We start from the raw sequence: 23,894 nt of genomic DNA, 5'->3' as shown, positions 1-23,894 counted from the left end.
GTACTTTACCTAGCTGTCTTCCCAGCCTTCTACTTCCATCTTTAACAAATGGGAAAACTGTATATATGCCCAAAACTTATTCTAAAATAAATTTCTTTGTGATTTATCACCAGAAAATGTTTGATTGGTATGATTGCTTATTTTATGTAAAATACAATATATGGTTGGGTAAAAGGGATTTAGAAATTGAAAAATCTTTAAGCAGCCCTCATATAAGCCACTTAGTCCGTGATGTTTTGTTATCACAGCTAGCACTGACTGAATCTCCCTTTTCTCTGAAAATAAGGAAGAATATTCACTTCTGGGTTATCATTTCTGTCTAGCAGAGGAATTTTCCACTCTAGAATTTAAAGCATGATCATCATTTGTTGATAAATCATCATCCCAAGAAAAATTTCTTCTTCGGGACCTAGGTTTGTTTGTCAACATTGTCTAACTCTCAGGAACATCTCTGCTTCCTCTTTAAACCTCCTTCAACTGCCACAATTTACAACAGAAATCTTTCTTTTTCCTTCAGCAACCACCATCTTAAGAGACATGAAAGGAAATCCCCAACCTATATTCCAAGGTAGAAAAGAAGAAGCACTCAGGAGATGAGGCAAAGCAGAAGGAATTGCCAGTTGGAGGCCAGCCTGGCTTACATCGCAAGTTGAGGATCAACCTGAGCTACATAATGAGAATCAACCTCAAAAAACAAAAACAGAAAAACAGAAAGCAGGGCAGTGGTAGCACATACTGTAATCTCAGCACTCGGGAGGCAGAGGCAGATGGACCTCTGTGAGTTCAAGGCCAGCCTAGTCTACAAAGCAAGTTCCAGAACAGCCAGAGCTACACAGAGAAACCCTGTCTTGGGGAGAAAAAAAAAGGAAAAGGAAAAGAAATAGGGGCAAAAAGAAGGAGAGGAAAATTAGGAGTGAAATGCATTTCATAGCAGAAAGGAAAAGACACTCACTTCAACCTATGCTTCAGAATAAAAAGCCCCACAACAAGAAGTCACCACTACTCATCTAGGGGGCAGCAATATCATGAAACAGAATGGGAAGCCTGAGAGCTAATTTCAGATGAGACACACAAGGCCTTCCGCTAACTAGCTATTGAAACCGGGACCGTTTCACCAACTGGATATTTCACTGAACACATTCATTCAGTATGCTCAGCCCTGGAAATTCCTTAACCAGGCTAGAGAGGAGGGAGGCCTCCATCTCCTCAAAGGCGCGTTTCTCTGTTGCTTTAATGGATCTGTAAACCACATCCATTAAGCTACTGAGGACTTTGGGATGTTCTGGAAGGCTCGTTATCATCCTGTCCAAGCTGTTGAACTTCTATGGCCACAAAAGTCAGGTTAGTGAGTCTGAACATGCTTTTTTTTATCACTCCTGGCAGGAGTTGCTCTTATGTCGTCCATTTAAAGAAGACACGGAGCTCTCTTCGGTGGTCTCAGCCATGGCAGCCTAATAAATAATGTCTCCAGGTACTTTGGTTGTACTTGGTATAACAAAACAAGTCCTCAGCCTTCTGTATCAGTCACTTTCTCTTGAGACTCTCAGACCAAATTTTTCTGCCATGGCAAAATTCTGTTCCACTATGACAGAAATGTCCTTGTCTTCTCTCTCTCTCTCCCAAGCTCCCATAACTGAGTTGTTACACTATGTATATTTTTCCAGGCAATTCTCCTCTTTCTTGATAATCATGACCTATCATGTGTCTACCGCCCTTCCCCTAGAATGATGTCACAAGTGTCCTGTCACCAAGAAACATGGCATTCACAGTGATGACAGAGTAAAGCGGAGGACTCTCCTCCACCTATGAATAGAATCTCCCGTTGTCTCCTGTCCATGCTTTCACTTCCAGTCCACCTACTCAGGAACAATAGCAGCCTCTCTATCCGGCATCCTCAACCCTAGGCTGAAGAAACATATTTCAGTGGAACTGATGTTTTGAGTATAAATCTGGAGCATTGCCTTCCGAGCCTGATGGGAATAAATAAAAAGACAAATTGTAGGTCTGTGGTTGTCACAGCAGGGACCCCTATCATGCCATCAGTTTTCATATTCCTAAATGTGCAAACTGCCTGAAAGACCGGGGTAATTGAAAGGCAGGCATAAACCTCTCTGGTTTCTCGGTATTAACTGAAATTGCCTCCTACTGAAGTTGCTTTCTGGCTTAGAATGCTGAGAGAAATACAGGCCATTCTGTTTCCAATGGGAGTATCAAATTCCCTTAACCAGCCCATCATGAGGAAAGTCTCTATGGACTGGGAGGAGACAGGGATAACCTAGTGGTACAGTTCTTCTAATCCTGTTCTTAAAATGTCTCTCTCTCTCTCTCTCTCTCTCTCTCTCTCTCTCTCTCTCTCTCTCTCCCCCCTCCCTCCTCCCTCCCTCCTCCCTCTCTCTCTCTCTCCTCCCTCCCTCCTCCCTCTCTCTCTCTCTCCTTTCCTCTCTCCTCCCTTCCTCTTCCCCTTTTCTTTCCCCTCCTCTCTCCCTTCCTTTCTCACCTTCTCCCCTTTTTTCTTCTTGTCTATCTACTCCTATATCAAAAGGAATGAATAGTGAACATGTCTGAAACACCCACTTCATCATTCATCCAGAGGTTAGTGTTTTATCTCACCTTCGAGTTTATCATGCCATCTGCTAGCTATGACACTGCCCTCACAAATAATATAGATGCCTAAGGTGGGTGTGATACTTTGGCTATTTCCACAAAGTAATGCTATTGGTAATGGGAGCCAGGTTGAAGGTCCAATGAAGATACATCTTCAAAGGGAAATAGGTTTTCTCTCTCCCTCTTAATCTTTTTTGCTTCTTGGCTCCTGGAGTGAGTGTTTTTGCTCTCCCGCATGCTCCTGCAGTGATGTGACACCTTCACCTGAAGCTCAAATCTATGGAGTCCATCAATTTGGGACTGGAATCTCCGCAACCATAATCAGTCTTTTTCTAATAAATTGGTTGTCTGAAGTATTTTTTTGCAGTAATGTGAGTGGAAGAACATTGGGTTGAAGCAGAAAAAAAAAGTATAGAATGATAAGCAATAGGATACAAACATCTAAACCTGATGGGAAAGTAGCAATGGTTTATGTGCAGACACATCTAAAGCCATTTCAGGGAACACTGGGGAAAGCAGGTGCCCAGTAGCTACAACTCTGAGCATAGTCTACACAATTTGCTAAGTCCACATCTGCTAGGCAGCTGAGATCAGCCATCAGTTAGGTGGCTGTGGGGAGAGTCCTTACTACGTTATCTGAGTAGTTGCTAGATCCCCAGAGTTGCAAGAGTCATTCATCAGACCATCTCACTTACCACTCTATACCTTTACCACATGCCACGTGCCTGTCCATGCTCAGATGCAAGGTAATGACAAGAATCTTGGAGAGCTGGGGCGTGAAGAAGTTACATGTGGAGCACTTTAGATGGAGCTGTGAAAAACCCAGGGCACTGATGAGCGGCACTTCTGCTGATCAGTTAATAGGAACTGTAGGAGTCACAGGAATGCTGCCCCCAAATCCAAGGCTGCCTGTCAGTAACTTGCATAGTCTATGTAAATGGTGGGTGAAGATCTGTTTCCTATGTACCTTTCTTTTTTTATTTCATACTTTAATTTAATTTTACATATCAGCCATGGATTCCCCTGTCCTCCCTCTCCCCCCCCACACACACACATTCCCATCTCATCCAGGGCAAGGACTCCCCTGAGGATTCAGCTCAGCCTGGTAGATTCAGTCGAGGCAGGTCCAGTCCCCTCCTCCCTTCACCCAGGCTGAGCAAAGTGTCCCTGCATAGGCCCCAGGCTCCAAACAGCCAGCTCATGCACTAAGGACAGGTCCCACTGCCTGGGGGCCTCCCAAACAGTTCAAGCTAATCAACTGTCTCACTTATCCAGAGGGTCTGATCCAGTTGGGGGCTCCTCAGCTATTAGTTCATAGTTCATGTGTTTCAATTAGTTTGGCTATTTGTCCCTGTGCTTTTTCCAATCATGGTCTAACAATTCTCGCTCATACAATCTCACTTATAGGTGGATACTAGATGTAAAACAAAGATGATTAGACTGCTGCTACTCACAACTCCAGGGAGGCTACCTAGTAAAGAGGACCCTAAGAAAGACACAGGGATCGCCCAATGACAGAGAAATGAATGAGATCTACATGAGCAAACTGGACGTGAGGGTGGGTAATGAATGGCAAGGATCAAGGGAAAGAAAGCTTAGGGGAACAGGAGATCCCAGCTTGATCAAGAACAGAACAGAGAGGGAGAACAAGGAAAAAAGACCATGATAAATGAAGACCCCATGGGAATAGGAAGAAGCAAAGTGCTAGAGAGGTCCCCAGAAATCTACAAAGATACCTCCACAATAGGCTACTAGCAATGGTCGAGCGAAAGCCCGAACTGACCTACTCTGGTGATCAGATGGCTGAACACCCTAACTATTGTGGTAGAACTCTCATCCCAATGACTGATGGAAGCGGATGTAGAGATCCATGGCCAGGCCCCAGATGGAGCTCAGGATTCTATGTAGCTTTCTAAAAGTAGTGAGAGTAAAGGACCCATTTCCTCCTCCCCAGGTCCAAAGGACCTTAATGTCAACACTGCTTTCAGCCTTTTAGGCAACATCTTGACCTCAATCAAGTAATCCTCCCTTGGTCTGAGACAGAGAAAATCAGACAGGAAAGATTCGTTCCTTTTTACTTTTATTTATTTATGACACAAACAGTTTCTTCTCGCTTTCCTCACAGACTTCTGCTTACAGAGCTTATTTTTAAATTTTCAAAACATCTTCAATGAGTCATTATCAAAAATAACTTTCTTCTTAAACACCTGTTACAACGATTCTTATTCTTCTTTGTAGGTAACTGTGAATGTCCCTGCCTGACTTGAGGAAAGGTCAATGGGCATAAAAATGTTCAAGGCGGTGGGGGGTGGGCAGGAGGGAGATACAAAATAGAGTATCTCAAAATACCTATCAACAGCCACCTTCCCTCCTTCCATTCTTCACAGTGATTCATCAGTCCTCTGTGTCTCCTCCAAGAATGCTGTTGAAACCTCTTTCCCAGATACCTTAGCCGTTAAATGTGCTCATCCAAAAGGTTTTGACCAGGAGAGTTTGCAATTTCAGATATATTTGGATATTAGAATATTTGCATGTACTTGGTGAGATATTTAGGAGACTAGGATCCAAATCTAAAGACAGAATTCATTTATATTTTGCATAACCTGGAGGTCATTTTTAGACAACATGTTTAGCACTTTGATTGTGACCTGTCACTATGAGATGAGGTGTAATTTTCCACCTGTGGAAAATTTCCATTAGGGTCATCAGTAGGTTTCAAGTTTTAAAGCAATTGAGAATTTGGATTTCCACATTGGAAGTGCTCATAAGTAGCTGAAATTTAATTCCAGAGTAGACAAGTAAATAAGGAAAAGACTGGAGAATGTTGAGATCAATTCTCCTAAATGATTCCTTATCTAGTTCTTCTTTAAACAGGGTCAACAGGCAACCCTGACATTTTTAAATCTATCCCAATACCCAGTGTAGAAAATCAAATCCATGGCATCCTCTAACCAGTGTGGTTAACATGTTTACATGTGATTGTTTTCAATAAATGAAACCCACCTCCCTATATCTCCCATATGTTAACATCTGCAGCAACCCTCAATGGAAATTCTAGTATAAAAAGCTAAACCTGAATCAGTCATATCAAACACTATACACTTCAAAGAATCTAAAGAACAGCATCTTGGATAAGTTTTCTAACTCTTAGCAACTTAATGTTTGTTTGAAATATATCAGCCTCAAAAAAAAAAATACATAGTGTTTGTGCATATTTTAAATTCTACTTAAGCCCACACACTTCACCTTCGACAGGTGCATTTTTGTATATTTTTGATGAAAGATGAATAAGAAATAAAACAAATGCCTATGTTTCAAGCTGTGTACTTCTGGAAAAATCTAGGAGAGTAACCACATTAGGGGAGATTATTCTCAAATATGCATCACTCAATGGCTCTAGCATAAACTGATGCTTCCTTCAAAAACAGAGTGATTTCAGTGCTTGCTTGACACATACTGAAGAAAACCTCCCAAGAGACTGAATCATATTTGTTCTCAGACAAGAAGGCAGACGGTGCCCTGTGACCATTGCATGATGAATTCTGCTCTGACATTTAAGTGGTTCAATCTTCTAACAAGAATAAGGATCCCACATGTGGGTTTGACTTTGTGGGGCAAAGCACTCAGGATGGAAATAATTGCATCTGTCTGTTTTTTCCAATGTATGTGTGTGTATGTGTTTGATTTCACTGAGGAAAAGTCAACCTTGCTAATCAGGAAATTATGTTCTTTCTGTTTTCCTAATCAATCCACAGGAGGCACACTGGCCCACAGACTGGGTCAATCATACTTAACGGAATCACAGGGATGAATGGGGAACACAAGTGTCTCTAATTCCATTCTGTAATTTTGCAGACAAAAAAAATCAAAGCCCAACACAGTTTTCCAAAAACTCACAAATAGCTCATGCCATGGTTCATGAATGTTCTTCACACTGTCACTTGTAAAGGAAAAAAGTCTGGACTAAGGTTTGGGAAAACAAAGGGTTTGTTTGCACAAGCGGTTGGACACAGAAGTGAAATATATAGATTATGTGCTGGAGGGGAAGGAGAAAAGATGGTGCCTTTATGTTGGGAAAGTATCTAAGTACCAGTTACAGATGTTTTAACTTAGCATCCCTTGCTCACTAGATTCTGATGAAGAGGACCAGGGGCTCCTGGGTCCTACGGGGCTTCTTCAGCACAGGGCTTTATGGCTGTGATGGAGATGCTCTGTCCTCTGCATCTTAAGACACCTGCCTCACACTCAGACATCGTCTCCTCGTTGCCATTCACGCTCACACAGATGCTGTACTCTGCTTCCTGGCACTCTGATGCTTCTCTGCAGACACATTTGCTGTTCTGAGCTGGAAAGAACAAGTGGGAGAGACTTAATGGTGCATTGTGTAGGTGGGAGGCTCAAAGCACATCACCTACAAAATAATGGCATGGTGATTAGAGAGTTCCTGCCTTGAGTGATACAATAAACTATCTGCTGGAAGAACAGTAAGATCAGGAAACGGGGCTATTTTCTTTCACTCGCAACAAATGGGCTTTGAAACTGGTGCCAGGCTCTCTACTGGCTGGAAACATGTGAAGCAGGTCTATCCAAGTCAAGAGCTCTCCATCTCTTTCTTCATGCAGGCTGCCATCCTTGTGAGCCAGAAATCAAGGATAATTCTTTGTTTCCCAGACCAAATCAGAAGGTTTCAGCAGAGAGTGGAGAATCAAAGCTCAGAGACACAGAAGGAAAAGTATAGAAAGTTCTTTGAAAGGGAAAGTGTAGCATTCAGAAGAGGCCACTTGTCCTATAAAAACTAGTCAGAAACAAGGAGAAAACATGAGAAGTAGCTTGGTGGGAAATCCATCACCCAGGTCCTCCAGGGGGAGAGTAAAGGGGGTCAACCAGAGAACAGTAAAGCAGACATGAGCCAGATGGGGCAAGAGTTACATCTATCATCCTACAGCAGCTTATGAAGGACTGAGGGCAAGGTCCCCATGAGGTACACGGGACAGAGAATCAAGGAGCTTGCAGATGTAAATACCACATAGTTTAGTTTCCACATCTACAAGTACAGAAACTCTGGGCAGAAGCTTGTTTCATGCAACCCAGCCCTTTCCCCTTCACAATATTCCCCAAATCGTGAGTGGTGTTGAAGATCATTGCTAAGTTCTGTTCAGCTATATCCTAGCTGGTAATGAACCACGATCTGAGAATGCAGCTCCTTTGTCTAATCTCTTCAGGGCCTTCTAATTATTTTGAGAAACATGAGTTTGGCATTCATATTTTTTAATGCCTCCCTAACACTTTTAAATTCCCTTATAACAAAGAGAGGGTGTCTTTAGTCTCAGACAAATACCTGGCTCAAATCTTCACCTTTACTTTGTTCCATTGTGTGTGTGTGTGTGTGTGTGTGTGTGTGTGTTGTGTGTTCACACACAATGATGTACATATGGAAGTCAGAGAAAAACTTGTAGGAGATCATTTCTCTCCGTTCAGCATGTGGATTCCAGGGATAGAACTCAGGATGTCAGGCTTGACCACAAGCACCTCTTCTCACTGGCCATCTAATCAGTCCAGTGATACTTCTTTGTAAGGGCATAATATAATGATTCGATTTTTAGAAGGTATTTTTATGTAAGTCCTCTTTTTCCTTTTTTTTTTTTTATTTTTATTTCATGTGCGTGAGTGTTTTGCTCGTAAGCATGCCTGCGTACCATGAAGGTAGAGTGAGAATGAGTGGGACTTGGAAGAACGCTTAGATGACCAGGAATGGATTTTTGTCCTCTTACCTACCTCATCCAAACCCCACTCCAGGGAGGGAACTTAAGCAGTTTACTGTCAAACTAATCTAATCTATTTGGCATTTTCAGGTATATGCTGATAAACTAGAAACTACATTGTTTAAACTCTTGGCACCATTGGCTTGGCATTCTCACAGTTAAAATATGGAAGGTTCCTTACCATCACATTTGCTCCAGGGTGGACACGCACCACAAGCTCTCTCAGCTGAGGCTGGTGGGGTACAGCTGTCCTTGCCAACTAAAGTGTAATTTCGTCCCTGACAGCGGAGAACATGCATCTTGCAGATGGTCAGAGACAGGATCCTTTTGCTTCTCTCATCTCGAGCACACACATCCAAGGAGGATCTGGAGAGAGCGTTTTAATGACATTATTTGCAAGATGTGTTTTCTTCGGAGTCAAGGAAGAAGTAAGACCTTGTGCTCATGACTTGACAATGTAACCAACCCAACAACAACCACCAAAACTGTGGTTTTTTTTAATGTGCTCACAGTTTTTATATGCCCAGATGCCTGGTGCTGGCTTATCTTCATCTAGGACAGACCAGATGCAGCAAATTGAATGAGAAGGTGAGGTCTGCCAGCAATTGCAGATGGACTGATACCAAAGGAAACAGAAAATCAGCAAAGACCAAACACCCGCAAGAGATCATGGGAAATCACTAACCCACCCCACCCCCAGCTGGGCAGTCCTCTAAGTCTATAATTCAGCATTCCTATAAGTAAACAAGAGAAGATGAAACTATTTCTCAATGCTGTTTTTAAGGTTTGTTTTTAATATTTTAATTACGTATATGTCTGCATGAATGTGGCTGTGCACACATGAGTGCAGGTGCCTGCAGAAGTCAGAAGAGTGAGATCCCCAGGAGCTGGAGTTACAGACAGTTTTAAGTTGCCTGAGTTGGGATCTGGGAACCAGATTCAGGTCCTCTGGAGGAGCAGCAAGTGCTCTTAACCACTGAGCCATCCCTCCAACTCCTGCAATGTGATTTTTTAAATTATCTGTGTTGCCAGTGAGATAGATCATTGAATAAAGGTACTTGCCACCAAATCTAAGGATGTGAGTTTGCTCTCCAGAACCAACATATGGAAAAAAGAGAGTCAAATCCAGCAAGTTGTCCTCTGACTTACCCTCTTGAGCTGTGGCATGATACTCCCACCCCAGCCAATAAAAGTGACTGTGCTTACAAAAGATTTAGAAATATTTCCATTAAACATCTTACTGGGGTGTTTTTTTTCCTACCCTAGCCCTCTCTGTCTTCATGTTTCTAAATGTCTTTTTCCCTCTTTCAGGGTAGGAAAAAACATTGATCATATGCTAAAATGATATGTGATGGTGGGAAAGAAAATGGCTCCAAAGGGAATTGTACTATTGGAGGGGATGTGGCCTTGTTGGAGTAGGTATGGCTTTGTTGGAGGAAGCATGTCATCATGGAGGTGGGCTTTGAGGTCTCATATACGCTCAAGACACACTCAGTGAGACAGACCATTTCCTGCAAGCAAGATGTAGGACTCTCAGCTCCTTCTCCAGCACCATGTCTGCCTGCGTGCCACCGTGTCTCACTGTGATGATAATGGACTAAACCTCTGAAAGTGTAAGCCAGCCCAATTAAATGTTTTTCCTTTATTAGAGTTGCTGTGTTCATGGTATCTCTTCACAGTAACAGAAACCCTGACTAAGACATGATATAACATAGCTATTTAGAAACATTGTTTTAAAAAGGAATATTCCCTAAACTGGGCATTGTGGCATACATAATCTCAGAATTTTAGAGATGGAATGAGGAGGATGAGATGTTCAAGGCCAGTCTCAGCCACACAGTGAGTTCAAGGCTAGCCTGGACACACAAGACCTGTCTCAAACTCCTCCCCAACTTCCATACTCCTCCCACAAAAAATTCCATTTTTGAATACTGATGGATATGAAAAGTACTGTTGTAGATAAAAGTATTACACAACAAAGCATGGTTTTATATATTAATCAGAACAATTCACATATTTTGTTTAGCTTTATATTTTCTCTTTTACCTAAAGCTAAACTCATCTGAAGTGGCTTATATAGGGGGAAAAAATCCTTTATTTTGCACAAATCTTTTTCTCTGTTTATTTAAAATGTGAATATAACTACTTAGAGTAGTTTAAAAAGCAGAAATTTTATAACGTGATGCTGATATTGGCATCCAATACTGTGAAATTATACTAAGAGTCATGCCAGGACTACAAATAACAGAATGAGGATGAACTGGGGGGGGGGGGTTAGAAAGAGAAAATGTTGATTCAAATAAATAATGACTATAAGACAGTAATAACAGAGTTAGGACACTAGAATAAGAATGTATCTGGACTGGCCACAATTTTAATTTGTACTCTTCACTAATTTTGCATACTAAAAGTCATGATATGTTATCATTATCATCTACTATTAATTCAAGAAGTGGATATGGGTTGTGATGAGCATGGCAAGTACAAAGTATTCAGCAAATTGCCATGTTGATTCCTAAAGATGAACCAACTGAAGTCCTTAATCTTAAAAATGAAAATAGTCTAGAGACTGACTGTTTTCTATGTCCTACCAGACCTCTCTCCGTTTCTGCTCACCTTCTTGGGAGTCTGGTATGGAAAGACCATATCAGAGCATCCTTATCCTCTAGCTGTGAGTGGGTTCTGTCATTGGAGAGGACTGGAAAGGCGGTTTTAAGCATAGAAGGAAGAGTAGGGAAATGTTCATAACTCTGGGCTATACCTGTGGTGCCTCTCAAGTCCCTAAACGGAGTCTGTTCCTCCTTAGAAGCTGCCCCGTCATAGCCCTCTCTGTCATCATGTTTCTAAATGTCCTTTTCCCTCTTTCAGGCCTGGGTGTGGATATACACAAACACACACACACAATAGTGTAGTTTGCTTTAGTCTGCCCGCATTTTTGTAGGCTTGCTGATAAACTTCTCCTATTCCTCACCTAATGGTGCAACCTACATCTTGCTAGGATCCTGACACTTCTCAACTCCCCTTAAAAGCAGTGGCCAGAAATTGGTGGCATTCTTAGAATGCAGATCTAGAAAGGCAGCTTCTAGCATCAGAAAAGCAGCTGCTCTATTATCTAATGGTACTGCTTTTTTTAAAGTTTATGTCCCACGGGAATTTCAGCCTAATCCTAGAAAGCCCTAAATCCTCGGGTGACAGCTCTGTCATTTTGCTTCACATCGTATAGAGAACAAGCAGTGTTCGAGCCGTCCTTCGGTGTCTTGTCCCTCCAGATTAGAATCCTGCTGAACACCATGACTGTCAGCCTATGTAACAGGCAGCAATGGAACAGATTACAGTGCAAAGACCCTTAGCTATTCATAAGCTGTACCTTCATTCAATAAGCTATATGAAGCCACCCCATTTGCCCTGGGTAAAATCAAACAGGAGAGGGAGTAAAGACAGAGCTTACCCACACTCATAGGGCATTTTACAGACGCATTTAGAGTTCTGCAGTTTCTCCCAGGGCTGACACGCAGGAGCTGCAGGTGGCAGAGTGGCGGTGTCTGGAAGAAACATTTAAGAGAGAGATGATCCTTAGCGCAATAAGCCTTTCTTTACAATAGAACTTGTTGAATCAAGATCCATAGGATTCCCAACTGTAAAGATTTTTCTATAGTTAAAAGAAAGGATGTGGATTTGGGTGGATGCAATGTTGGGGAGGATCAGGGAGGAGTTGGGGGAGGGGAACCATAAAAATAATATTGTATAAAAATGTGTTTCCAACTTCGAAAATTTTTTAAAAATCAGAACAGTGTGCTATCATCCCTAACCAAGAAGCTATCTCTCACTGACATCTGCTTGCAGAGGAAAAACTACTTTTCTCCATTAGCATCTCACTGTATATTAACCACACTCAAGGGTGGGCTCCATGTCCAGCATTGGAAGACAAACACACAGTGAACTAAAAAGTGTTTTTGTAGACTTTTTGTCTCATACTGTTTGGTAGAGTGCTTTTTGCATTACTGGTCTTTTATTTTTATATTATGGTCTCCAGTTTTGTGGTTTTGTGGTGTGTGTGTGTGTGTGTGTGGGGTGGGGGGGTGTGTGTGTTTTCTTTTTTTAATTCTGATTTCTTTGGGTTTGTTGTTGCTTACCTATTTGTTTTCTAAAGAAAAAGAAAATGGGCATGAGTTATGCATAAGGATCTGGGGAGGATGTAGGAGGAGTTGGGGGAGGAGAAACCATGATCAGGATATGTTATACGAAAAAATATTTTTCTGTTAAAATATTATGGGAAGTGAACAAGTTGTATTTACATATTTAAGAGAGAGAGAACAATTAAAAAATAGAATGCCATGAATTTGCGAGAGCAAGAGGGTGCGCAGGAAAGGCTTGAATGAGGAAAGGGAAGCAGAGAAATGATGCAATTATAATTTCAAGAAGTAAAAAAAAATTAATGTGTACATTATAAAGCTCTAAAGCATTTCACTCTATAAAACACTGTATAGTGATAACAGATGCCACATAGTAGGGTGTTTAACTGATCATGCTCTGTTCATACATTTTAATATTTGCTCCCAGCTAACAAGTACCTATGTAAGAGATGAAAAAACTCAGGATCAAAAAAGTTTGGAAATGTATGCTATTTCAAATATTCAACAAATGTTCACATTTGTATGAATCTATGGTTAGTAAAGCAGGTTCCTTTCACAAAGCTAAACCTTGTAAACTGTTGCTTTGGACTGTATTTCACCACAAGCCCAGCATAGGTCACAAAGCCACAAAAGAACTTAGAGCGCTGGAGAGATAACTCTGAAGTTACAAGCACTGGCTGCTTTTCCAGAGAATACAGGTTTGACTCCCAGCACCTACATGGTAGCTCACAACTGTCTGAAGCTCCTCTTCCATTGGATCTGATGTCCTTTTCTGGCTTTTGTGGGTACCAGCCATGCTTGTGATACACATATATGCATGCAGACAAAACAACTATATACACAAAATAAATAAAACTATTTTTACAAGAAACTTACATTGGAGAATATCCTGGTACCCAAGGATAGCTATAGCCTCTTACATGCAAATGTCCAGGTGGTCTCCCCTCAACAGTGTGCTTATGTCTGGAGGTACTTACATTAAAACTCCACTCTTCTTTTGTCTAGAAACTCATTATTTTAAATAAACCATTGCTTGAATGTTGATAGGAAAGCACCTTGGTGTGGCTTATAGTACCATAAGTTGAATGCCTTTGCATTGGCTCTGGCAGATGGGAATGTGAAATCTAAAACACTCATTCTTTTTCCACTTTCTGCTAGCTTCATTTTAATGAAAATCATTTGCATCAAACTTTGGGGCATAAAATTAGATAGTCATGTAGTATATTATAATGATGGTTTATTAGGAGAGCATGCTTTCTTCATTTTTAACTACATGTATTTATTTAGTGTGTGCATGTATGTGGCACACACAGAGAGGTCAGAAGACAATTTCCACTGTGTTAGTCCTGGGAGATCAAACTTAGGTCATCAAGTTTGGTAACAAGTGCCTTTATACATTGAGCCATCTTGCTGGCCTAAGGGCATCATTTTATAAGTAAAAATATCATAGAATACGTACATCCCTTACTGAAGAAAATAGAAGAAAGTTAGACAAGATAATACAATCCCTTGAGAAATTCACAAAATTGGAAAAATGGTAACAATATGAAGCATGTCTTCCATAGCTAGAAATCTCAATAACAATCACATTCTCTAAACACTTCAGCTTGGTGCAGTGGCACTCCAAATGCAAAATAGAAGCTTGAATCAGATCCTAGAAATTAAAATGGCATAAGGGAGAAACATGGTATCTGAATTATAGATTAGTCAATAATGTCCTAGTAATATTACTCTCTTGATTTGTTTTGCTTTGCTGTTTTCTTTGCTTTTGAGACATGGTCTTATAATATAGCTCAGGATAGCTCCAAAGTTAAGATCCTCCTGTCCCAGATGTCAAATACTAGGATGGCTGTGCAGTGGTCTGAATAACACACCATGGACCCATGTATTTGCATGCTTTGTCCCCAGCTGAACTGTTTGGAAGGATTAGGAAGGGTATCCTTGTTGGAGGAGTTGCTACCGCAGGTGGGCTTTGACATTTCAAAAGACCCAGTCTCTTTTCTCTCTCTCTCTCTCTCTCTCTCTCTCTCTCTCTCTCTCTCTCTCTCTCTCTCTCTCTCTCTCTCTCTCTTTCTTTCTCTGCCTCTGTCTGCCCCTCTCTGTCTGTCTCTCTGTCTCTCTGCCTCTCTGTCTCTCTGCCTTTCTCTCTCTCTCTCTCTCTCTCTCTCTCTCTCTCTCTCTCTCTCTCCCTCCCTCCCTCCCTCCCTCCCTCCCTCCCTCCCTCCCTCCCTCCCTCCCTCCCTCCCTCCTCCCTCCCTCCCTCTCTCTCTCTCTCTCTCTCTCTCTCTCTCTCTCTCTCTCTCTCTCTCTCCCTGCTGTCTGCAGATCAGGATGTAAAGCTCTCAACTACTTCTCCACTTCTCCAGCACCATGCCTGCCTGGCTGCTGCTACATTCTTCACCATGATGATAATGAGCTAAAACTGTAATTCTTCCTTTTCCAAGAGTCGCTTTGGTCAGTGTCTCTTCAGAACAATACAACAGTAACTAAGACAAGAGCTATGGGCCACCACAACCAGCAGTTTCTTTGTTTTCATCAACTAAGTTATGCCAATTTATGAAAAATGTGAAGACAGGGGAGGGTGTACAGAATCTATATTTTGCAAAGTGTTCTGAGATCTAAAATGATTTTAAAGTAAAACGGTTTTCTCTACTTTTTGTGGGCATATATTTGGTTTGAATTAAAAATGTCTCCCATAAGCTCCTGTATTTGAGCCCTTGGTGGCACTGCCTGGGGAGGTTACAGAACCTTGCAAAGGTGCAGTCTTGCTGGAGGAGATACATCACTAGAGCTGGGCTTTGAGAATTTAGCCTGGCTCCACCTCCATTTCTCACTCTCTGTTTCCTGGGTGCAGTTGTGATGCAATCAGCCAGCTTCTGTCTCCTGCCACCTAGTCCCATCACTCCCTCACCATTGTGGACTCTCCTTCTGGAACCAAATAATTTCTTCTGTAAATTGCTTTGGGTCATAGTATTTTATCAAGGCAACAGAAAAGTAACGAATCTACCTTATGAACTAATAGACTTCATTATGATATCTTCATTGATGCCCATCATTGTACTTGGCTTATATTAAGCTCCCTGGTACTCTCTCTTATTGCCTTCTTCTTGCTCCCAGTCTTTCCCTCTAAATAGCTGTCTGCTTTGATAACAAATTCATCTAGTACTGTTGCTCTAATTTTTTTTTTTATTTTGAAAGGGGAGTTATTGTTGTTTGTACACAAGCACATATGTGTACAGTGTGTGTGTGTGTAGATCAGAGGACAACATTGAGAAGTAGGTATGCTTCTTCCACCTGTTTAGGAGGCAAGGGTTCTTGTTTCACCACACACTCCAAATAGCTGACCTATGACCTTCTTTCTCACCATGTTACAGATGCTCACTGCTGTATCTGGCTCTTCGCTTGGCTCTAAGGGTCAAACTCAAGTCATCATGCTTGTATAGCATGGGCTTCTACCTACTGAGCCACATGACCAATCCTCACATACGTATTTTTAAGCGTGCATTGTGCATATGACAGAAAAACATGTGTTTGTCTCATTCTGGTTATCATGATGCCCTCCAGCTCCATCATTTTCTTTCAAATGATGCAGTTTTGTTTCTCTTTGAGGCTGAAAAAACTCCACTGTGTTTATATGCCACATTTTCTTCTTGTTCTAATTTTTAAATTTGTATTTAATATTTTTAAAGTATCAAACTTACACCTCATTCTCTCCCCTTGAATTCTTCTACTATCCTACACACACACACACACCTATTTCCTCCCAACTTCTTATGCTCTTCTTTCTTTTCTTAGCCCAGTGAGTTGACACAGTGATGCTGATATGTGTATGGGTGTTTGACCATCTACTGGGGCCTGGGTAGCCTCTCACAGGCTGCATTCCTGAAGAAAACTGACCCCACACACAGCAGTCATCCATTACCTAGCTCCTTAGCTAGTGGTAGAACTTCATGACTTCCCTCCCCAGGCATGCTAGTTTCTTTCTAGTTTAATCTTATGTGGGTCTTGTGTACAATAAATCAAACTTTGTTCATTCATTCATCTGTTGGTACAAACCTAAGCTAATTCCATCTCTGCTGTTATAAATGCTGTAATAAATACAGATGTGCAGGCATTTATGTCCTGTGGTGACTTATATCCCATCGGGTAAGTAATGTCATTGGGATATATGTAGTTCTGGTTGTGATTGTTTGAGGCATCTCTGAATTGGTTTCCATAGTGATTGGACTAATCTACATTCCCATCAGTTGTGTGTAAGGGCTCCTTGCACTGCCAGAATTTGTTATTATTTGGTAAAAATATTTTTAATTTTATTTGTTAGATCAAAACACATTTATATGCAATGGGCATAGATGACAGCTGTTCACCAGTAAGAGTGTGTTTAATATTAGTTACCTGTGTATAAAAATGATTAAAATAGTAAATCTTATGATATGTATAGCTTAGCAAAATATTTAGTCATTTAAAGATCTAGTACTTCATTCACTTACCTATTACTCAACTGATATTTGTGTTTGTATGTGTGTGGAATATGTATGTGTTTGTGTGCTTAGCACAACTTCTAAAGGATTGAATATTCAAAGACCTAGTACCTTATTCACTTAGTATTTAAAATTGTGTGTGGTGGTGGTGGTGGTGGTGGTGGTGGTGGTGGTGGTGGTGTGTTGTATGTGTGTTGGTGTGTGTGGGTAGTGGTTAGCTGTTCTGGCTTTGACCTTGAAGCGCAGCCCCTAGAGAGGGAGCAGATAACTGCTTTATGCCTATGACCTTGAAGTACATCCCCCTGGGGAATGGTCTCTTAGGACCCTTAAGACCTGAGATGCAGCCGGGCGGTGGTGGCGCACGCTTTAATCCAGCACTCAGGAGGCAGAGCCAGGCGGATCTCTGTGAGTTCGAGGCCAGCCTGGGCTACCAAGTGAGTTCCAGGAAAGGCGCAAAGCTACACAAGAGAAACCCTGTCTCGAAAAACCAAAAAAAAAAAAAGACCTGAAATGCATGTGGTGTTCTCTCTCCCCTCTTGGATTTTGGATGCTGAGATACAACAGGCAGAAGAACAGTGTGGATCATAGTTTGGCTTTCCAGGACCCTATGATAAATCTCCCATGCTGTAGTAAGTTTTAGCCCTAATAAATTTCTTGCCCTTTAAGCAGACTCTGTGGATTTATCGCTTTGTGTGTGTGAGTAGTGTGTGTGTGTGTGTGTGTGTGTGTGTGTGTGTGTGTGTGTGTGTGTGTTAGAGATGTGTATGTGGTGGTGGTGGTGGTGGTGGTGGTGGTGGTGGTGGTGGTGGTGGTGGTGTGTGTGTGTGTGTGCAAGTGTATGCATATATGGAAGCTAGAGATCAATGTCAGGATGTCTCCCTCTATCACTCTCCACCTTATTTTTGAGACAAGGTGTCTCTTTGAACCTGGAGTTTGCCATTTTGGCTAGACTGGCCAACCAGCCAGCTATCAGCATCCACCTGTCCCCATGCCCTTGGTGCTGGGATTAAAGACACACTCCACAATGCCCAGCTTGCATCTGAATGGTGGAGATCTGAACTAGGGTCCTCAAGCATATGCAGCATGAGCCATATCCCCACCCCCATACACAACCAGCATTTTAAAGCACTAACTTTGAAAGCTGATAAACATAGGAATTTTTGTTTGCTATAGGTCTGTCTTCAGTGCAGTTATTATTGTGATCTACATAGTCAGAAAAATGCACAAGTCCATAAAACATCCTTAATTAGAACCAACCATAATATCATTGTCTACTGAGTGGGGAAAAAAACATACTAAATTATACTATAAAGTGACAGAAGCAGGCATTTCAGAAAAACAACTACCTAATTTCCTTGGAAACCAAAGTAAATCCTCATTAAGTATATATTGTTCTCTTTCATTTTAGGATCACAGGTGCAGGTATGTTACTTTACACAACTCTATGCTGCAGGGAACATAGAAGACAGCAATTGTTTTCTGATGTGTTCAGGAAAGAGTTCACATCAGAGCTAATGTGGAAGGCGCTCCATTAGTCCACTCTGCTCCTCTCTACTGGCCAGGCATCACCACAGTCCACATCTAATTCAGTGGATCAGGGCTCCAAGGAGCCTGTTCGTCTCAGCTGTAAGCATCTCATTCACTTAACTGTAGTCATTATAGAATCCAGTGCTTCATCCTCATAAGAACAGACAGATTTTAGCACTGAATCAAAGTTTTTACACTAAAGAAATATTACATAGACTAGCATGCACATGCACTTTCCTTCTTTCCTGGTTATAACTGTTAAAAGCATCTTTCCTGGCTGGAGAGACAGCGCAGCAGTTAAAAGTACTTGCTGTTCTTGCTCAGTTCCTGCACCCACATAACCTCTCACAACTGTCTTTAACTCCAATTCCAGGGCATCCGGTGCTCTCTTTTGGACTCTGCAAGCCTTGAGCATACACACAGTGCACTTACATACATGCAGGCAAAATATGCATGCAAACAAAATAAAAACAAATTCATCTTTTTAAATTATTAAATAAAATATATTTACATTTATTAATATACAATCAAACAATAAATATGTTTTTGAAAACATATTTGGCCCATTTAAAAACCTCTGAAAATACATAATTTTGTCTTTCTAAATTGTTTTTCCTGTCTTAGGTATTTGTTTGTTTGTTTGTTTGTTGAGACAGGGTCTCTTTATACAGCTCTGGCTGTCCTGAAACTCACTATGGAGACAAGGCTGGCCTCAAACTCACAAAGGTCTGCCTGCCTCTGCCTCTGAGTATTGGGATTAAAGATGTGCACCACAACACACAGTTTATCTTAGGTTCTTAAAAGAATATTCACATGTGACTAATGTTTAGAATACTAGATTGCTGGATTTCCACTACCAAGAAATCACCCACAACTCCCATACCCCCCACCCCCAGCTAAAAGCCAAGGGACTGGGACTGAGCTCAAAGTCCCCCAAAGTAGATAGCTGACTCCAACCCCAGGAGCCAGTGGTTACAGAGACAACAGGTCTGCAATCACAAGGCTTGTCTAAGAAAAACAGCTAACTTCCCCAGTTCTGCCCCTAACAGGCCCCTCATGCCTCTTTCCTGTCCTTAGCTACAAAAACATCAGCCTAAAGCCTGGATTCTGCATCTCTTGAACTCTGGTCATTGAGTGATTGGGTCCTGTGCCTTGATCATGGGGTGGCCAGAATTAGAGACGCCACCTCTCTGGTATTAAATAAAACAGGCTCTAACTACTGAGCTCATCTAAATTCTCATCTTTTATTTCTTCCCGAAAATGTAGATCTTACTTAGCTTTACAAAGAGTAGCTTCCCACCCTACAAGACTTCTCTTTGAATAATGTCTACTTTGTAGTGTTAAATATAAATGCTTTATACATTTTCAACTTTAATATCAATAAACTCTGAGAGTCCAGAAATAAAGCATTCAAAATTGAAAATAAATTTTCATCCTAACTCTGAACTGAGGAAATCAGAAGAAAACCAAACATCCGCTTTCAAAAAGCCTTCGTTTTCTTGGTACTCTAACAGATATAAAACTATTCTTCCCTATGGAGGACTGAAGTTCAGTGCAGCAACCTCTCCTGCCCCTGCACTCCACGAGTCTATTCTAACCTCTAACGAGTCTACACATTGACCTCATTCTCCTAGGGAGCCAGATGGCGAGAATGATGCACTGGGACACACTGCCATGAAGGTCACCATAAGGACTCTCACCCTGTCTGAGCACAGGTGGTGGCATTGAAGACACACAGAGGCCACTCACCTTTTTGCACACACTGGGTGTTCTTCAGCTCAGGACTCCATTTAAGGCTGGAGCCACAGAGGAACGCTGAAGGACCTTCAAGGACATACCACCTGCACAGGAGAGGGTCACCTTCTCACCGACCGTGTAAAGGGGCTTCTGGGGGTGAATCTGCATGCCATTCATCAGTACAGGTAGAGCACAGGCAATTTCTGAAGATAAAGCAGAACAGAATGCAAGGGTCACCGCTTTCCTAAATAACCTTTTTAAAGACAGCCTTGGGGTGTGCTGATATACATGCTCTGACTTTTCATAGCAGAGGACAAGCAGGGAAAACAGAGAATCTTCTCAGAGGGTGCTGCAAAAGGCACACTCCATGGTGTCTGACACGTAATTGACCAATGAATGAGTGAAGACAAAACAGCCGTCATCTCCTTCCCCTGCCCTCAAAGCAATGTGACAACCCAGAATGAACAAGCCTACAAATAGAGCCCCAAAGCCCAGGCTGCTGCTAAAAGCAGACTTCACAGCTGCCACTTATCTCTGTAGTGAGGTGATGTCCCACCAGAATTTCCCCAAGAGCTCTACTCATTTGCATATCATTAGCTCTAATTAGATATGTCACTATCTAAAAATTCAAAGCAGCACCTTTCACCTTGCAGCCATAAAAGTGTGCAACGTTCTGTGTTTTTCCCATCTCAAACCTTCCCTTACTGGCATTCATTAGTCCAAATCTATTTAAAAATAAAACAGCAGGGAAAAAAATGAAAAAGATGTATATAGTTAGGAAGAGCAAGTCAGAAATCATGACTGAAAACAAAAATCTTTGCAAAGTCCCTCATGGATTTTGGACAATTGTATACAACATTGCTATGTTTCAGCACTGTCTTTATCAGAAGATTCAGTCATTCACTTATTCAAACACAGTATTTATCATTATTGAGTGCCTGTATTTTGCCAAATATGCTGTGTACTGGTGGAACAAGGCTAAGCATTAGTCACATGGCGTGCCTTCCAAATCTGGCACTGAGTGTGTTTCTGGCATGATACATCTGCCAGATCTATTACAAGAATGTCCTTCAGCTCTCTCCCACCAAGACAAACAGGAAAGTTGCACAAGAGTCGAAGAAAAATGTTTCTGAGAATCAGAGAGTTGTCAAAAGAGTGGAGATTTGGAGGTCCAGGATTCCAGGGAGAGGAGAAATCTCAGGTAGTGGTTACAGATTTGGTAACGCTTTTCTCCATAAGGTATTTGTAAATTTGAAAAACTAAAACAAAATAAAAATAAGAACATGGTAAAGAACAGACTAAGGAGAGAATTGCAGTTCAGGGTTAAAATGTTCATGGAGACTGCAAGAAAGTCACAGGGGAGAGGATCCAGGGCTCCAGTATTGTCAAAAAAGGGGGGATACCCAGGTAGAAAGTCCTACTTTTCATTGAGATCACTTAGTGGCTAGACACCATTGGAATAAAGGTTAACCAGTCATAAAGCAGCTTCATTCTTGACCAGATAGAAAACTCATCTTCTCCAAAGATGTCATCAAAGCCTCAAATTGCTCTTAAAGTTTTTCCTGTGTAGAGTGGCATTTGGTCAGAACTAATCTAACATTTAAAACTGTATGAATGACCAAAATGTGTCCACTAAAAATACAACAGACACAAGAGATGCAAAGAATGAAATTAACAGTTATGTGCCTTTAAAAAGCTGCAGCTACTTTTTTGGGAAATCTAAATGATGTCAAGTATAGTGTCTCATGTCTGTGAACTCAACACTTTGGGGGTGAGGCAAGAGGATTTCTATTAGTGTGGTCAGGTGAATTCCACAACAGCATGAGCAATTGAGTGAAATTTTGCCTCAAAAAAAAAACAACAAACAAACAAACAAAATAAAAACAATCAAAAACCTAAATGACAAAGTGGAAATTTTCTACAAAACATTAGAAAATATCAGGGTAGTGCTGGCACATGTCTTTAAACCCAGCACTCAGGAAACAAAGGCAAGCAGATCTCCGAGTTTGAAGCCAGCTTGGTCAACAGAGTAAGTTCCCAGATAGCCAGGGCTACACAGAGAAACCCTGTCTTGAAAAACAGAACAAAAAATTGGAAAATATAAATAGCAGAAAAACATATTAACAGTTCAATTGAATTCTTAAAAGACTATACCACAATTACACGGAAAATTCATGAGTGAAAGATAAATCCATAGAAATACTTAACATGAAAATCAATGCAAAGAATATAAAGTATTGTAGATACAGAAACATGAGTACCAGCATCCATCTCTCTCTGCTTCCTGGCTGTGGATGCTATGGGAGCAACCACCCAATCTCGCTCTGCCAAGGCTTCCTTATCATGATGGACCTTCCCTGTGAACTGTCTTTATTTCCTCAAGTTGTTTTGATCTGGTATTTTTGTCAGAGTGGTGAGAAAAATAACTAATGCATGCTCCTGTTAGCGTTTCATGAAAAGGAGGTGAGTTGCTGATAATGTAAAGCTGATGACAATTTGTTCTACAGTATTGGGGTTAACATGAGTGGTTATTTATCCTGATCCACTTTCTTCTTTATCATTCTGTCATCTTAGGATATATACTACAACCAAGACTACTCACTCTGACAATGCATTTCTCCAACAAGCCACTGTAAATCTTCTCCACATCTGGCTACAGGATCTCCAATAAGGGAATACCCTTCCTTGCAAGCATATACTATGTTTTTCCCAACAGGAAACATGGTACCTTCATCCTAAACAAAGATAAAAAATGGAGAAAGGTTGAGTTGGCCTATTTCTCATTAACAAACTGTTTCTTTAGGTTTTTTTGGCCTGCAAATCATAATTAACTTTAATTATCCATGAAACAATTGATTTAGAAAATCAATATAAAGCATTTTCCCCTGTAAGGGTCTATTCAACAACACTAGTACCACCATTTACTGAAATAAAGCCATAAATGCCAACATATCATAAATGTATAGATTGCTCCTGAAATACCAAGTGCTGCACTAAGTAAGCATTTCACTAAGATCACTTTAGTGGACACCATTATAATAATTCCCTTCCCTTATACACTTGCAGGAAAAGGCAGTTTGCCACCACATTTTGGAAGTAGTTTTTTTTTCCTTTGTTCTTCATGTAAAGGGTATGTATTCTATTCATTGACAACACTATCTAATAAATGTCAGCATAATAGAAATTATCCTCAATATCTTCATGAAAGTCTTTCAGATTGATGACATTTTGTCAGCTCATGGTTGGTTTTGCTTTCTGAGGTAGTCTCACTGTGCCTCTCAGGCTAACCTGGAATTCACTAAGGAGCCCTAGTTGGCCTCAAACTCAGAATCTCACCCCTCCAACTCCCAAGTGCTGGGATTACAGGCATGTGCCACCACACCTAGCTCATTGATGACTTCTGAAAAACTATGATGTTGATCTTCTCCCACTCTTCACTATAGTTATGGAAACACTGCTTTGAATGGATTACACATTTTATTAGCCTATACTATAATGTTAGAAGGTAAGTTGTCATAATAAAGCAAGGAATTTCAAATCCCATCCTGGGAGGGAATAATTGCCCTCATTTGGGGTTCTTGCTTCCTTTCCTTTCTTTCTGGTTCTCTGCCCCCAGGGAAATGCTGAAGAAATAACAGGCCTGGGAAGAG

General features: G+C 41.2%; 1 protein-coding gene across 1 annotated transcript in view; it reads right to left on the bottom strand.

Moving 5' to 3' along the window:
- Nucleotides 1-4,667: 4,667 nt before the first annotated feature.
- Nucleotides 4,668-23,894, bottom strand: part of C7 (complement C7) — a 62,798-nt gene continuing 43,571 nt past the window's right edge. Inside the window, 6 exon segments of the mRNA XM_028875583.2 lie at nucleotides 4,668-6,949; nucleotides 8,548-8,732; nucleotides 11,815-11,908; nucleotides 20,257-20,340; nucleotides 20,343-20,447; nucleotides 22,847-22,979. Of these exon segments, the coding sequence (XP_028731416.1) occupies nucleotides 6,768-6,949; nucleotides 8,548-8,732; nucleotides 11,815-11,908; nucleotides 20,257-20,340; nucleotides 20,343-20,447; nucleotides 22,847-22,979 (783 nt within the window). The 3' untranslated portion in view covers nucleotides 4,668-6,767.

Source organism: Peromyscus leucopus, chromosome 11, assembly GCF_004664715.2.
Source record: "Peromyscus leucopus breed LL Stock chromosome 11, UCI_PerLeu_2.1, whole genome shotgun sequence".
NCBI lineage: Eukaryota > Metazoa > Chordata > Mammalia > Rodentia > Cricetidae > Peromyscus > Peromyscus leucopus.
Note: the sequence above shows the minus strand (reverse complement) of the source record. Positions and strands in the feature narration are given on the sequence as shown.